At 43.1% G+C, this 16,179-nt stretch overlaps 2 protein-coding genes across 2 annotated transcripts in view; both read left to right on the top strand.

Annotated features, from left to right (window-relative positions):
* Nucleotides 1-175: 175 nt before the first annotated feature.
* Nucleotides 176-1,629, top strand: LOC308137554 (uncharacterized protein; the record flags this gene model as incomplete). Its single annotated transcript, XM_080506306.1, has 1 exon — nt 176-1,629. One exon carries the CDS (start codon nt 176-178, stop codon nt 767-769), a length of 594 nt encoding a protein of 197 aa, XP_080362432.1. The 3' UTR covers nt 770-1,629.
* A 4,526-nt stretch (nt 1,630-6,155) lies between these two features.
* The window catches only part of kank4 (KN motif and ankyrin repeat domains 4), a 77,586-nt gene continuing 67,562 nt past the window's right edge, over nt 6,156-16,179 (top strand). Inside the window, exon 1 of the mRNA XM_080506257.1 lies at nt 6,156-6,343. The gene's annotated coding sequence lies outside the window, so the exon portion shown is untranslated. The remainder of the gene's footprint in view (nt 6,344-16,179) is intronic.

The following is a 16,179-nucleotide window of genomic DNA, read 5'->3' as shown; positions in this document are numbered from 1 at the left end:
TAAGACGACGCAGATCTCAGAATGTCAAACGTGCGCGGGCGACGTCGTCACGTCAGTGCGTCCGTTTACAGTCAGGAAGATGAGAGTCGTTTTTAAAGTGACAGCACCCAGTGGAAGCGCCATGTGTGGGTGTGTGTGGCTCCTCCTCCACTGAGGCAGTCTCACCTGAGTCGACATGGCGCCCAAAGTTCTGTTGTTCTGGCCGAACATAGTCGGGTATTTGAGGATCTGCCTGGTGTTCTGCGCCTGGACGGTGCGCCACACTCCCTCCGTGTTCCTCTCCCTCTACCTGCTCTCCACCCTCCTGGACGGGGTGGACGGCTGGCTGGCCAGGAGGCTGCAGCAGACCTCGCGGTTTGGAGCATGGCTGGACGTCGTCGTGGACAACCTGGGCAGAGGCATGCTGTGGAGCCTGGTGTCCGAGTGGGGCTGGCTGGTGTGTGCGGTGGAGTGGTGCGTGTTCGCGTGTAACCACAGCGTGGGGGGCGAGCAGTGGAAGAGCAGCTTCAGCAGCAGTCCGAGGCTCATTCAGACCATCATGGCCGACGGGTTCAGGACCCCGGTGGGACTGTGGGTGGTCGGCGGGCTGCACGGTCTCCCCGTCTGGCTCTACGTGTGTCGTGACGGCGCCGTGACGTGGTGGCTGCAGAGCGCAGGGACCCTGCTGCTGGCCGCCGGCCGCCTGCTGGCTCTGACCGCTGAGCTGTGGTGCGTGTGGACACACGTCAGACTTCTGACCCGGGACCAGCCTGACGACCGGAGGAGCTGACGCCACTGGGGACTGCAGAGGCTCGCGGCACCGTTGTCATGGAAACGGACTCCCAGAACGCAACCTGAGTTTACAGCTTCCACTTGACGTGATTGTGTAAAACTGAGCCCGGGTCGTCCTCACAATCCAGCCGGAAACTCCTTTAAGGGTAAAAAGGGGTACAGACAATGTTTGATGTAAACATTTCAGGTAGAAACCAAAAAGACATTGAAAGTCAAACTGGCCAAGAGTACCGTAATTTATTCTTTAAATCAGCTTTAATTTTTTTTTTCATCTTTGTTGATATCTTGATGTTTTTTGGGGGGGTTTGTGTTTAAGTCCTTCTAAACAGGTATTGAAAATGTGTGTAAATTATAAGACTACTGCACGTATCATACACATAAGAGGATTGGAATAAAGAAATCCTAATGAAATCCTAATAATAGAATCCTAAGAATAAATCCACCACCTCCAGTACATTACTGACTTGCAGCTTCTTATTTTCTAATTCAATTTTTGGTATAATTTCTTTGCATCATGTTGAATCATATCGTATTGCACTAAAGCGCATTGTGGAGATGCGCCGTTTGTCGGGCTGGGTGTGAAAAGTAATTTTACACACAACATATGTATGTTTTTTTCAGGAGAATTAGGTTAGATAGGTAATACATTTTTGCTTCTGAAACGTTTCAGTATATAAAGGACTCGGTCACTGAAAAAGGGAGAAAAAAAAGTGAAATAACCTAAAGTCACCTTTTAGTACATTGACAATGCTTCATCTGTTTAAATGTGCTTTATATGGTAAGTTGCAGTCATTTAATGCGGAGTGATGGGCAGAAAGATGAGCATGATATCAATACTGATAGTTTTCAGTTTACAAAGTGAGACAGTTGAATCCTCCATCTCGTCCTATTTATATGTCAAAGTGTTGTTGAATAAAACCCTGAATACCAAATTTGCTCCCAGTCGAGCACAAATAAATGCTGTGGATGTTAAAGTCACATTGTGTACGTGCAGTTTCCTCCAGTTTTCTCCCACGGTCCAAAAACATGTATTTGAGGTCAAGTCGTGAAGTTATATTGTCCGGATAGGTGTGAATGTGAGTGTGATTGGTTGTCTGTCTCTTTGTTTGACTTGTGATGGACTGGATAATTGTCCAGGCTGTATGCTGTCCCAGCCCCCGCAACCATGCACAGGATAATAGACAGAAGATGGATGGATTGACATAATACACACACATACCAAAGCCAGAATGTGTGATGAGAGTATTTGAAATATCTAAACCAAGAAATTACTCATTTTTGCAATTGTTTAAAAAAAGATCTGGGCTCATTACACACATATAAATCATAATTTATTAATATAATATTTGCAATTTGTGGCCCAGTAATTTCATTACTGTTATGACATTTTTTTTTTACTTTCACTTGCAAAAATATTTATATTTGAGATCTGTCCAAGACAATTTGCACACTCATCCAAAGTGAACGCCTATATCGGCCTTTTACTATTTTACTTTGTGTATGACGTTAATGATATGAAGTCTTACCATATTTTTGAAAACACAGAAGAAATCCTGTGCAAGTGCTTTCTTTTTCTTTTGTGATACTCTAACAATTCGTCACGCAAAGCAAGAATACATACCACATTCTTTTCTTTTCTTTTTTTTTAATTGTTTTTCAAAGAACGCGATTAATCATTCTCTAGCTCGGAGTTTCCCATTTGGATGTAGCTTTATTTTGAAAAATGAATATCTTTAAAGGCTGCTCAATGTGGGCAGCTTTACACTCAAAAGAGCGTGACAGGAAGCGTGCCTCTACCGCGCCCTAGTGGTCAACTGGAGAAACAACCGCAGTGAGTGAACCTGGAAGAACAGTGAAAACCCAGCTGCCACGTCACATGGAGCGCCACCTCGTGGTGCACAACGAGACTCTATAAGTCAGCTTTTGTGTTTGTGTAGAACAAAAAGACGATTTATACTGAAGGGACTTGTGTTGTCATCGTTTTTGTATGATTAACAGTTTATTTATTCAGACACTTGACCCCACTTCCTGTCAGCGACTGTTCAGCTCCCACTCACCTTAACCATTAAGAGTGCTGACATGCTTATAAATGGCAAAACACTGTTTAATTATGGAGCTGTTTTATTTAAAATTTAGTTTTTTGTATGCAACAATAATATAGTACCATACGTTTGTTGAAATCTTGGAGAAAAAAAATGTGTCTCCCCGTCGGGGAATCGAACCCCGGTCTTCCGCGTGACAGGCGGAGATACTGTCCACTATACTAACGAGGACTGACATACACACCCGGACAACAATTACAATCTATAAACTATAACATTCCATCCTATTGTTTTCATTTTACCTGGAATTTGGATGTCATGTCTGAATAATTGACTTTCATACAATTTCGTACTATTAGTGTTTTTCCTTTTCAAAAATTTTGTGATGGGGTAGTTTCTTATTATCTCTATGTAATATAATCAGTGACAATTGGTACCTCTTAAAAGAGGTTGGTACATCTTAAAATAGTTTTTTTTTTTTTATTATTTGTACCTCTAGTGAATTACCCCAATTAATGTAAAATAACCCCCCACAATGGCAAGAATTCCTCTCTCAAAACTTGGTATGTCTGCTTCAGCCCTCCGCCTACAAAATCCCGTTTAACGCCCCTGAAACTCATGCGCGCATACATTTAGTGGGACGACGTGTAAACTGTGGGGCTTCACGTTGAGGAGACTGCTGCTTCTTATCTTTTCAGGTTGAGTTTCAATGCAATGTCCCATTTCTACCGACAGGCGGCGACATTGTCCGGGAAAACTCAGTGTGGAGCCGTCCAAGCAGCATCATTCCCACCTTCACCGGAGCATCCACTCCTCCAGTCAGCGGGCGACACATCCACGATTTCATCGGTAAGACACTCCGTTTTTCTTCTTCTCAGTGCTTCAAATTGTGACTGCGCAGGAGTGTCCTGCAACACAGCCGCGTCTTTAATTCCGATTCTCGGCTTATTTGCATCAGTTGCAGGTTTTAATAATGAGGCTACTGAGTGTTGTTGCTGGCGTGCGTCTTATATTTTCTTTTTCTTTTTTTTTTCTTTTCAAACGGTAAGGGGAGGGTGGCTGCACTTGAAAGCAACGCAGAACTGTGAAATGACAGGTGTGTAGTTTCATCCCTGCATGCAAAAAAAACAACAACAACAAAACAACAGTGTTGGCATTTGTGAATACGACGGTGTTTCTTTTGGACGATCCGCTGCTGCAGCTGCAGAGCGGCTGCTTGCTTGGTCAGCAGCAAAAGATGTATCGATGGCCAGCAGCTCCTGATGTGCCTCAGCTTCCCCAAAAGCACTCAGGCTTTATGGCTTGCTGCTGCAGTGGCGATGGTGTTACATGAGTAGTTTCTCGGTGCGAAGACTTCCGACGGGACTGTAGATGACGACGGAGCCACTGCATGCAAAACACCAGCGCCATGCTCAGTCTGATGTACCTCAGAATAATAGGTTATCTCTCCCATCTCCAGCTATGTGGGGACTGGAACACTGACTGCGTCCCAGAAGCCCGTGTCTCATTTAAAGTGGGTCCAGTTGATCCCAAATCACATTTATGGTGTTGCTTAATGAAAGAGATTTCATTACAGATGAAACAACCGGCTTGTGATTTATCCACATTTAATAAGAGTGGCTGGTGTGAGATATGCTCTCTCTCTCTCCCTCTCTCTCTCTGTCTTTCTCACTCTCACATCCCATCTAAATCCTAACCAGAGAGATGCATTATGAAGGAGGATTACTGTGTTTGACTTCCCTCATCATGTCCTGATAACATCATTCTTCTCAGGAGGGCAGAGCCAGCCACTCATGTCCTATTTACTACTCACCTAAAACCACATCCAGCCTTGTTTTTTTTGGCCGGCATCTGGATGAAACATTGGATGCATCGGGGGTAAATATTATGAACTAGACAGATCTGAGAAATGAAAAAGGTGAAAATACGCTCTGTCTTGATGTGTTTTCCTGTAGCTACGGGGATGTTTGTAACACCCAATAATTCAAGAATAGAATAAACAGTCTCTGTTTAGGGCAAAACAAAAAACAAAAACCCTGCACCAACTATGAATGTAACCACTTCAGGGATATTGCCACCTACTGGCCTGTGCAGCTGGAATTTAACCCCTACCCTGTGCGAGTAATGGGGACCTTTCTATGCACTGAGCTGTGGACTTGGCCTTTATCAAGGCGGGCTTTGTCCCAGGAGGCACAGAGCTCTTATGGCCAGGGTGGTAGAGGTGGGTGGCTGTAGCAGCTTGAAGCCTATGACACGATACACCCACCCTTCACCCCGCGCATCACCCCCGTCCCTCACCCCCCATCCAGCAGCCTCCAGCAGACTTTTCTCCCAGGAGCAGGGGAGAGGGGGGTGGGGGTGAGGGGGTCCACTGAAAAGAAAATGAAGACATGTTGAGCGACAGGCAACGTTGTACTGCGAGAATGAAAGAATGAGAAGCACGTCCTGAAATCTACTATGAGTTCACTCGTCAGCGGCAAAGCCTCCGTACCCTTGTGCTTGCAGTAATTTTCCATTTCTGCAGGATAATCCCAGCATTCATATACTAATCTATAATCCACACCTTGACAGATATAGATTCTTACTGTCCAGTCATTACTGGGCGCAAAGTTTCCCAAATGCTTGTGAAAGTAATCCTGCAACGTTGGCTTTTCAGTGATTCTGATTACTTGCAGATGCGACAGCAAAACATCTTCAGATTTCTCCAAAATAAAGCTGAAAACCAACCAATCGCACTTTGGCTTTTCACCTCTCTGGAATCATTTGGAGGATGCTCAGGGCCTCTTTGGGTGTCCAGACCTCCAGCATGATGAAACGTGCGATTATCTCAGCTCGTTCTCACAGCACAGTAACCTCGTGGATATGTGCCACGAAGCACCAAATTTCAACTGATTATCGCATATTTTATGCAAGGAGACTGTGATTGCCTCGCCGTCACATCAGCTGCTTCACTCATTTCTCCCGGCAGACATTTCGCACAAGCTCTTGCTCAAGCTGCGAGAAGCGTTTCATGTGTGAGTCTGAGTTAGTTAATGAGATCCTTCATGAGCGTATATGCTTGTGTGCACAACCTTGCATGCATACGGGCATGTATCGGAGCAGATCTCCACTCCCCCCCCCCGTTCTCATTTTGCATACTTGAGAGCATCTGAGTGACTCCCATTCGATGCGTGCTGAAGGAGGTGGGTGTATCCAGCCCGGCCGCTCTGATGTTAGGAAGCTGTAACTCCTCCATCCTACTCAGTCTGCTCTCTCCTCTCCCCGGCTCTCCTGTTTCAGCCAGCCTGTCTGCCCTCTAGCGTAGCACTCTCCTTTCACTCACCACTACTCACCACCGTCTAGGATATATTTACACAAACGCATGTAGGCAGACGGCGTGCTATCTGGGTAGACTGAAGAGTTTGCCTGATTGATAGAGATATCTATGCATGTTACCTGAGGGAGGTGCAGAAAGTGGGGTTCTGCAGCGGCACGGGTGAAAGTCAGGTTTCCGCCCCACTTTTTTGTCTCAAGGGATAACAGCTGCAGAGGTAAGGAGAAAATAGACGTGGTTCGCACCCTTTTGTGTTTATTAGCCCTAGACTTAAGCGTTCATTTAGAATGGTTCTTGGGTTTAGTTGTGTTAAATTATCTCTTTTCTTTCAACTGATTTTCTTTAAATATGCCTCTTTTCTTAATTTGTATTTTCCAGAGTTTTATTTCTATCAAATTCTTCTGTCCCTGCTGTCTCAGACTTTTCTCTGAAGGTATATTCTCTTTGGACTCAGTCCATGTGCCCTCTGTTGTTCCAACATCTCATTTCTTGTTCCTCCTATGAGCTACTATTTCTGTGGTCATTCAAAGAAGATCCAGGATTTTCCAGTGACATGTCCTGGTAATACTTAAATGCTGGACTCCATAATGAAAAGATTATCACCCAAAGATATTGAACTACTCCAGCAGGATATAGATGTCAACCTTCTCTTTGTAGATTATATTTGCAATGAGCTTCGGGATCTTCAGTATCTATGTGGTAATCTGATCCTGCAATCCTTTCATGCACACACATATCTGTGCACATATGCACAAAGATGTAAACATAAGAAGAAATCTTCCTATCCCCCCCCCCCCCCCCCCCCCCCCTCTCTCTCTCTCCTCCTGTCCATCTGACTGTCTTCTGCGACTCCCTGCACAAGTTGATTTGTTCGTCTGAAGCGTTTCATTACTAAGGCCAGGTTTCAGTAAAAATCCCCTGCTGGCCTGACTAATGTCTTTCAGCTGGAGCCCGACATGTGCACATATGCACACGGTTACGGTGTCGGAAGCTCGCCAAACAGACAGGGGATGGCGAGAAGAAGGGAAAGTGGACGGTTGCTATTATTTGTAGAGATCGTACATGCAACTTCTGCTTGGTTGCTTCGGCATGCATTCAGCCTCCATCCCTTTGTCTCTCTCTCTCTCTCTCTCTCTCTCTGTCTCTCTGTCTCTCTCTCTCTCTCTCTCTCTCTCTCTCTATCTCTCTCTCTCTGCCTGTGTGCACAGTTAGTCACTGCTTTGCTTGCCTGCCACAGAGAATTGCCCATGCTTGGTTAGCTGCACAACACAGAAAAGGGCAGAAAGTTACCATTTCGCGTGGCAGTTTCATAATGTGCTGCTCCATTGTGTGTGTGTCTGTCTCACCACCTGCGTTAATGCAAGTAAGAACCCCTTTGACGGCCAGGTTAAAGGGCAAATTGTTTTTCGCACATACACGCACATGGTCCTCTGTGATGCAGGTGACCCGCATTGGCGCGTTCGTCCCTCGTTCTGTGTGTTAGTGTGTGTGTGTGAGTGTGTGTGTGTGTGTGTGTGTGTGTCAGGGCGATTTCCTGGGAGGTGCAGAGAGGTGAGTCATACCAGCTGACACGCTGGTGGCTGTCGGGGACTCTCAGTGTAACGATGCCGTGATGTGCGATTTGCAAATTAACACTGTCTGCTGAAACCACGTATCTGTGAAATGTCAACTTTTCAGGAAAGGAACACAAGCAAAACTAGGTTAGGTTATCCCACCGCAATCTCTAGAGTTTCTGCGATCGCAACTCCCAACACAGAGAGGGATTTCTGATCTCTTGATGTCAAATGCTAAATTTGGTAAAACTGCATAGTGTGAGGTGTGCGAGCAGCAGAAAGTAATAACCTTATTTCAAACTGATCTCCGGTGTTCCCAGGGCAAGTACCTGACCTGCAATCGGATGACTAATATCTTCGAGCAAAAAGCACATTTGAAGCAAAAGTCTAATAGCACAGCTTTACCTTGGTGAAATTCATATTCTGAGATCAGATTTTTAGTGTTTCATTTAACTCCCTTAAGCTTTGTTGCTCAAACTTATTTCCTCGGACTGCTTATATCTCATAAGGCCTTAAAGTTTGTGCAGACTTTCGTGGACGAGTCCTAATGGGTTGTAGAAACATGTTGAACTACGATGGTGAACATTGTAAAAAACACACATAGCAGAGAAAAAAAACGAATTTTGGCATAATAAATCTTGTCAGTGCAAATAGTTCTCATAAATGTAGTTATTTGATAAAATATAAAACAGATTTGCTGAAAAAGAAAATGGTCTGAGTTGTTTGTACGGAAGTGTTTAATGGTTTTGATTATTTAATTTATTCTTCTATGTAGCCCCTTTATAGTTTTTCATATAGGTTGAATGTTACGATGCTTCACCTTTCTACTTGTCCTCAATAGAAACTAGCATCCCTACTGTTTTAAGACTTAATATGTTGTAATCAACGAAAATGTTATGATCTATTTTTTTTTCGGAGAAAGAACAGGTAATTCTGAGTTGTGAGTCATTACGTTGGAGACAGGCGGTTCTCGTTCAGTAAGATCCTCATTGGAAATGTCCTTGTAGTGACATGATAGTGCTCATATTCCAGATAGTTCAGCTTTTCGGAGAAAATAAAGAGGTGATGCCCATCTGTACACTCAGAATCTAAAGTACATCCTGGTTGACATTTGCCTATTGCCCTGAGCACCACTGTTCAAAGAAAACACAGAAGAAGAAATAAAAACTGACATTGTTTTCATGGGTAAACTAAAGTGCATAAATAGTAAATCAGCCCAGTTTGGCCCTGTAGTGGAAACCCGACCATTAGGGCTGAAGCCTTTGGGTGAAACTGTATAGAAATCTGATGGAAAGGGTATTGAGGCACTGAAGCAGACACACACAAACACACACAAGCACACTCCTCGAGCCCACCCAGAACTGGCAGCCACTCCAGTGAGCATCTTATTGTGGCTGCGACTGCACAGAGAAAAGCCAAAAGCCTGTGAAAACTAAACATGCAATCCTTCAACCCCCCCCCCCCCCCCCCCCCCTCAGTCCTCCTGTCATGTCTCCTGAGTTTGTGTGTGTGTGTGTGTGTGTGTGTGTGTGTGTGTGTGACAGTCACGACAATAATTATTCTAGTTTATTATTCCAAAGATGGCTGTCAGCACAATCATAACAAACCACATGGCACACGACACGACTCGCTCTCACAAACATTGTGTGTGTGTCTGTGTGTGTCTGGCGTGTGTCGAGCTCAGATGACCAGCTATGTTCATGCTGAATGTGTGCGAAGCTGGCCTGTGCCAGTCCATGCCAGTTTGTCCTCCGTCTCGACTGGCTGAGCGCCCAGCGCCCCCATGTGCTTCATATCCACCAGGCTGTCACATCCACTGACTTTTCCTACGGCTTCGCTGAACCTGTAAATGCCTCTGTTGGCCCACACAGCACGAGTGTGTTCCTGTACAAATCTGCACCCAGTTGATCGTTGATGGAAACACGGTGTTGGTTTTTTCTTTTTTTTTTTTGCAGAATCAAACAATTCAATTGCAAATACAGTGCAACAAACACGGGCACTCGGTAGAGTGCATACCTTCAACAACGCCACCTTGCAATGGTTCAGTTAAATCACGCTATTCTTGTTGGTTCCCATTCCTATGTGTCACTTGTTGGAGTGAGGTGGAGTGTGATTGGCTGAGAGTGGAGAAGGTAGGGCGGGGAGCTAGATATCTTACCTCCCCAAGACCACTTCGCATCCAAAAATCTATTGGATTGGTCATTGGATGATGACAAATCACACCTGAGCCGTTCATGCAATTCGGGTTAATAGTTTTTGTGAAAACTTGGTAAAATACATACTTGAGAATAAATGAATAAATAAATAAATAATACACGCAAACAAAAACATAACCTTCTCCCCCAAGTTTCGTTGGCGAAGGTAAAAACATTAGGGAGAGTGCGTCAGCTTGCAAGTGTAAGATATCCACGGTGGCACAACGTTTGATTTTTGTTTTTGTTTTTGTTTTATCTCTTCGGTATTCCCAGCTATGGGGAAAAAAATTGAGAAAAACAAAAAAAAAAGATGCACTTTCATTGAATAAGTGCCACAGTCTGTTCTGAGGCGCTTTAAGGCTTCTGAGCTTTGTTGCGGGAGGACGAGGGACTCCCTAAACTCTCTGTCTGTGTCAGTCAAAGAAGCCAAAAAAGCCCCTTGCTGAGAATACACACAGATACAGTACATATGGGCCGGGAGTCAGAACCCGCACACACACACACACACACACACACACCACCACCACCACCACCAGCTGAGTGAACGCCAAGGGACAGCTCTACTAATCTCATTCTCTGTTGACACACTATACCTCAGATATGCCTCACTTTCACAGCTCTCTCTCTCACTCTCTCTCTCTCTCTTGCCCTCTCACCACGCCGGCGTCCTGAAACTGGAGGTATTCCTTCCTATCAGCGTCGGCAGAAGGGAAAGTTCACAGTGGGCCAGATGTGTATTTCTTTGTGCTCACAGCACTTCCCAATCCCAAAACCTCATAAACAGTATGGCACTTTGCAGATATTTAGTCCCACTCTGGGTCTCACATGGCTTCCTGTGGGAAGTAGATTACTTATCTTGATTCATCCAAAAAAAAAAAAAAAAGAACACTAAATTTGAATGAGCAAATTTAAAAAAAGAAAAAGAAAAAAGGGTGTTTGCGGCACGAAAGTGAATTATTTACTTTGACAAATTGAGAAGTTTGTAGACATCAGCACTTCAGCCCCAGACGTTGGTTGGGTTTGTTGTGGCTCTGACTGAATCAGCCCACTTCTGGAAAGAAGCCAGCAGGCACTGAAGTCGTTGCCAAGGTAGGCAGATTTCCTTATTTGCCCCAGAAGCACGTTTAGTATTTTACAGGAATGTCAGCTGGCTTGGATCTGCACATAGCTCACTTTTATCTCTGAGCTGATTTCTTCTGTTTTGGTTCTTTTGACCAAGTAATTGATATCACCTGAATTATTGTTTGATTGGAGACATAAGACCCCAGTCACAATAACTCCATCACATGCAGAGAAGTGCTCAAAGGCTTGAACACTGGTTACAAGAAAGAAAAAAAAGGCTAAAGTTGACTTTATATAACATATGTTGAGATTGAAAAAAGGATACAAGGTGTTTAGAAACCTTAGTCACATGCAATGTGAAGTTTGTCAAAAAGTGGATGTGCATTATAATCGACAACTACAGAACTTATTGAGGTGCCTAGGGAATTGAACATGATGAGGGAAGAGAGTATAGAAGTGACGTGTAGTAAGTGTTGCCATGTAGCCCACCTACCCTGATAAATCACCTGTTCTAAAGAAAATCTGATATGATTTTTTTTTTAAATCACATGATTTTCTTCATATTTTATCAAATAACATCAGAACTAAGATTATTGGAATTCAGCTTGTTGACCAGAAATACTCTACCTCTAACAAAAAAACAACAACAAAAAAACGCATGGTCCCTAGTTTGACAATTTAAAAACAGTCTTGATCAGAAACTGTCTGATGGCTTCAGATTGGCAGTACTTTTCTTCTGTGAAAAACTTAATTGATATTCATATACCTTTCTACCTCCTAATATCCAAAAAATATATTAACCCTGCTTATGAAAAAAGCTTGGTGTTGTAAAACTGAGGGTCAGTTATCACTGTACCTACTTGTTTATTTAATACGTGCATCATCAGTTCTGGTTCATAGAAACTGTATATTTTCTGCTTTGATATTCAGGTTCCCAATTACAAATGCTTGACAGGTTCTAATATATTTTTTTATGCCTGCTGATTCAAAGTTGTTTAATCTGGAATACAAAAATACTTTTTTTCAGGTTCAGTTCAGCCGATTTCACACAGCTTAAATAAGCTGACACAATAGACAACACATCTTTGATGCACCGCTTAAGAAGGCATTGCAAGGTGCATTTTTTTTGATGACTGGGGTATTTTTGTCACAGATTCAGTGTCAGCACAAAGTTGATGATTCACCAAACATTCATGTTTTGCTTTGGTTCACCTCACCAGTCAGCAGCACCGTTTTCTGTGTGTGCTGTGAGTGTCGGCTTTTAAAAGATCAAGCTTTTAGTTTCATTCTGTGATATATGGATGTTCCTCAGTTCTCACCACTTTCTGATGACTGTACTGACATGTGAGACATGTTAGGTGTTTAAACTTTAGCCAAATGTCGTTTTTTTTTTTTTTTAAGTCTGTGACAGTGTGATACAGTTTGGCTTTTGAAGAGCTGATTGGATTTGCATTGTTCTAGAGCTCAACAATGGCATGAATGTTTTTATGAAATTTCCGTGAGTGGGGGAGTTCAGCTGGCCAAGGGTCAGAGGAGGTGGGCTGGAGTTCATCACTGAGGGGGGCGGTGGCGATCAGAGGAACAATACTGTAAGACTTTTCCTTGTTCTTTGGTTTCAAGCTGGGAAAAAAAGGATGTCGGGTATTCTATTTTTTCCCCCTTACATTGTTATAATTGCATTGCCGTTGCTTATATGGACTATTATGACGACATAAAAAGGAAACACTAAGATGGAGAATATTATTACACGGTTGGCAAAAGACTCTCAAAACTACTTAAACATCTAAACCTTATCATTTGTATTGTATTTTGCATTTAACTGCCCCATGCTTGAACATTTAACTGATGAGACAGTAAAGCCTCTTTAGGATAAGGGTGGCCATGCAGAAACAGACTCGTCTTCACGTAAAACTTAAAGCTTGTTCCTACGCTTCATCCCTGGCAGATTTAAAAGAACATTTCAAGGAGCAACAGTGAGGAACAATGGCTGGGGTCCATCCCTACATTGTTTGACTATGCCATATATCCCCAACACTGCTCCTTAATGGGTTCCTGGCATTGACAGGCAGGAAAAAACAGAGTCTGTCGTGAAAGGAGACGAGAGTGCTGAGGGGAACGTGGGACTTCCTTAATGGAACCTTCGCTGTGAAATACTGTGTTTTAATTGGCTGGATGCGGGAGGCAGGAACTTCCTGCAGGAGTGTTGTTGGAAGTGGCTACTCCCTGTGAGAAGTCAAACACTTGTTGAATTTGTGTACGGGGGCGAGTTAGTTTGGAGCAGAATTATGGGCGTCTGAAGTCTTTCATCATAATGCAGAGTGCAGATTAGGAGTGGGAGGCTTTATGGTGCTCAGAGCAAAACCTGGAAGAACAAGTCAGGTAAAGCACCGGAGGTCAGTCATAATGAGCTGACTATCTGGGTCCTCTAGAATTATCTGTTAAGTTTCAGATCTTTTATTTGGAAAATTTTGCACATATTTAGAAGCAGCCACCTTTGCATCAAATCTTCTTTTATGCATCATTTCTTAGTTATTGACGTAAAGCGAATGATGACACTGCTTTAGATTCTACTACACAGACAAGCTCCCACGACAATCAATTCAACTCCTTCACACACAGTCAGGACTTTCAGCTGATGTTTTGTATTTCGCTCTGAAAAACGGAACTAAAAATAACCTTGTTTTGTCCACCTTTTTTTTTCCTTCCCATTTGTGCAGCTCCTGAAATATTCTCTCAGAAAGGCCAAGGACTCTTTTCTGATCTTTGATTTGTCAAAACATCAGCTTGAAGCCAAACTCTGACTCATCCACTCTCACAAACTTAAAAAAAAAAAAAAGCATGAGCCTTCAAACATCCTAGGCCAGTGAGTTCAGTTGCATCTTCAGTGGGGTCCCAGATTCCCAGTTGTTCTACGTCGTCATTTTCTCTAAAAATGCTCATGATGCTGTTTTCCTTCAATCCCCATCCACGCGATGATCCACTTCTGTTTTGCTTCCTCTTTGTGTTTCGTGCACAGCCATCTCGTTGACCTTGCTTTGGGGGAATGATTCTGCTGCACAGATTTTGAACTGCTGTTGTGAGGTTATGTTTATGCCACCTCCTTTCAGACTCTGATTTAAAAACAGATTGAAATAAAACTCAATGCTCACGGCTTGCAGTATATTGTGGGCGGCATCCTGGCGGTGGACAGTGATTTTTCAGTTTGGGGCCATTCCTTCCCCAGGCCACATGATAGAAAGGCCTTATTCAGTTGTACACTGTCACAGTTTGACTGTCTGTCTCAGCTGCTAGTGCTCTGTCCACACTTTTGTGCTTTTTGGATAGTAACTTTACAGAACCATAGACGACATGTACCTGAGTCTCTGTGTGACATTAACCCCTCCATTTATAAAATTTCATAAAACTCCCTTGGGTTGATGACAGCATTTTGAGTGCTGTGTTTTGATAAATAAGTAGGAGTTGCTTTTATATGTAACAGAACAACACAATATTTGCCTTTCCAAGACCTTTTCAGTATCTCATGCATCCCAATTCCAGTCCATCATCAACCTGCAGGCTCTGATTATATGTTTACTTCCAATGCAAATTTAATCGGATCACCTCACAGTCAGGGGAAGAAAGCAGAGCGTGGACCTCAGCACTGTGCACACTCTACATCCAAAGGTCTGATCCATACGAGCTTGATGACTCTGTTGGAAAAAAAAAACAGAAGTTGCTTTCTGTTTGCTTTGAGTTCTTCTGTTCCTGCAGACAGCATGACAGACAAGGAGATCTTGAGGGTAAAACCACAATCACATGACAGCACAGACAACGACGACTGTCGCTGTGGATGAACGATGAATCTTCTGCGTTGACGTTCAAAATCTGTCACCCCCGCCCTCGAAACACATGCCCACTTTTCTATAGACTCCACATTTATCAACATTCACTCTGAATTAATTAAATGTCTACATTTCACATTATACTGTGACAACATTTTAAAGTGAGGAGTAGGCTGTAATTTATAATCCTTACAACCTTTGAGAGGGAATCTTGATCGAGTTGCACTATCGAGAGGGTAACGTTGTTATTTTGTGAGAACGTAAGGATTTTGTACTAAATCTTTGAGTAGAAATGAATACTTTGGATGAAATTCAGACATGCGAACTAAGTTAAAATGCAAGATTTAACATGAGAATATATATTTAACATGTTTTACTCTCTGGAGTTAGATAATGTTTCACAATATAATGTTACTATAGGTTACCAGACTAAAGCCTTATGTCTATTCAAACTATTTTTAATAATTTAAAAGAATACATTTTTACTTTGGCATTATTAAAATGTTGTGCAAGTTCTTCTGCAGATGGAGACATGTCCTCAACTGTGCCTTTTCTTCTTTACATTTGAGTTTAGTGGTTTACAGTTGTGCCACTTGAATGAGCGGCGTTATCCTCTCACGACATGCTGAAGCAACATGACTGTGCAATTCTGTTGACTGCTGATGTTTTTTTTTTTTTTTTAATCTTCAGTGTACATGCTTTGGGTAGTTTTATGGGTTTTTCTCACTTTACATTTGTTGTTGTTACTGTAGTTTATTGAATGGCAAGAGTTAAAATGCATTCAGTTTGCTTTGCCCCCAGTGTGTTGGTGTGCTGGCCTCTGTGCACCTGAGAGAGCTGAGTGATGGTTTTTATGTCTGTCTTGTGCCTGAAATCCCAAACATCTCTCCGAGGACAACCACAACACATGCTCCCTCAATCTGACAACTCATTTTTCTAATGAAAGTTTTATGTTTCCCGTCTGCAAGCTGAAGAGGAAATTGGCTTTTCTTTCTATTCGGTATTCTCAGCTTCTTTTTCCCGTCACGCACCCAAACACAACCGATGTTCCTGAGGTACACGCTGCAGTCCCAGAGAATACAACTCCCACATTTCGATTATAGTGGTAAATACAACAATCAAATGAAGATGGAAAGGTAGAAGAAGAGAAAAAATCCACGAGCTGACAGAGAGCGGGTAGATGTGAGGGAGAGACTTATTCTGTGTAAAAGACTGCGTTTGTATGCGAGCGCACAACAGTTGTTTGATGTTCTTGCCCATCTTTCGAACTTACTGTGGGGAGATAGCAGGCCCTAATGGCTTGCATGAAGCCCAGGAATGCAGATCAACAGATGAATGCCTTGCTGGTGCACATAGAAGTCTGCGCTTGTGGTTCTGTGTGTGTGAGAGAGAGAGAGAGAGAGAGAGAGAGAGAGAGAGAGA

The sequence above is a fragment of the Blennius ocellaris genome (assembly GCF_963422515.1).
Source record: "Blennius ocellaris genome assembly, chromosome: 12".
Classification (NCBI taxonomy): domain Eukaryota; kingdom Metazoa; phylum Chordata; class Actinopteri; order Blenniiformes; family Blenniidae; genus Blennius; species Blennius ocellaris.
This window is presented reverse-complemented; position numbering and strand designations above follow the sequence as displayed.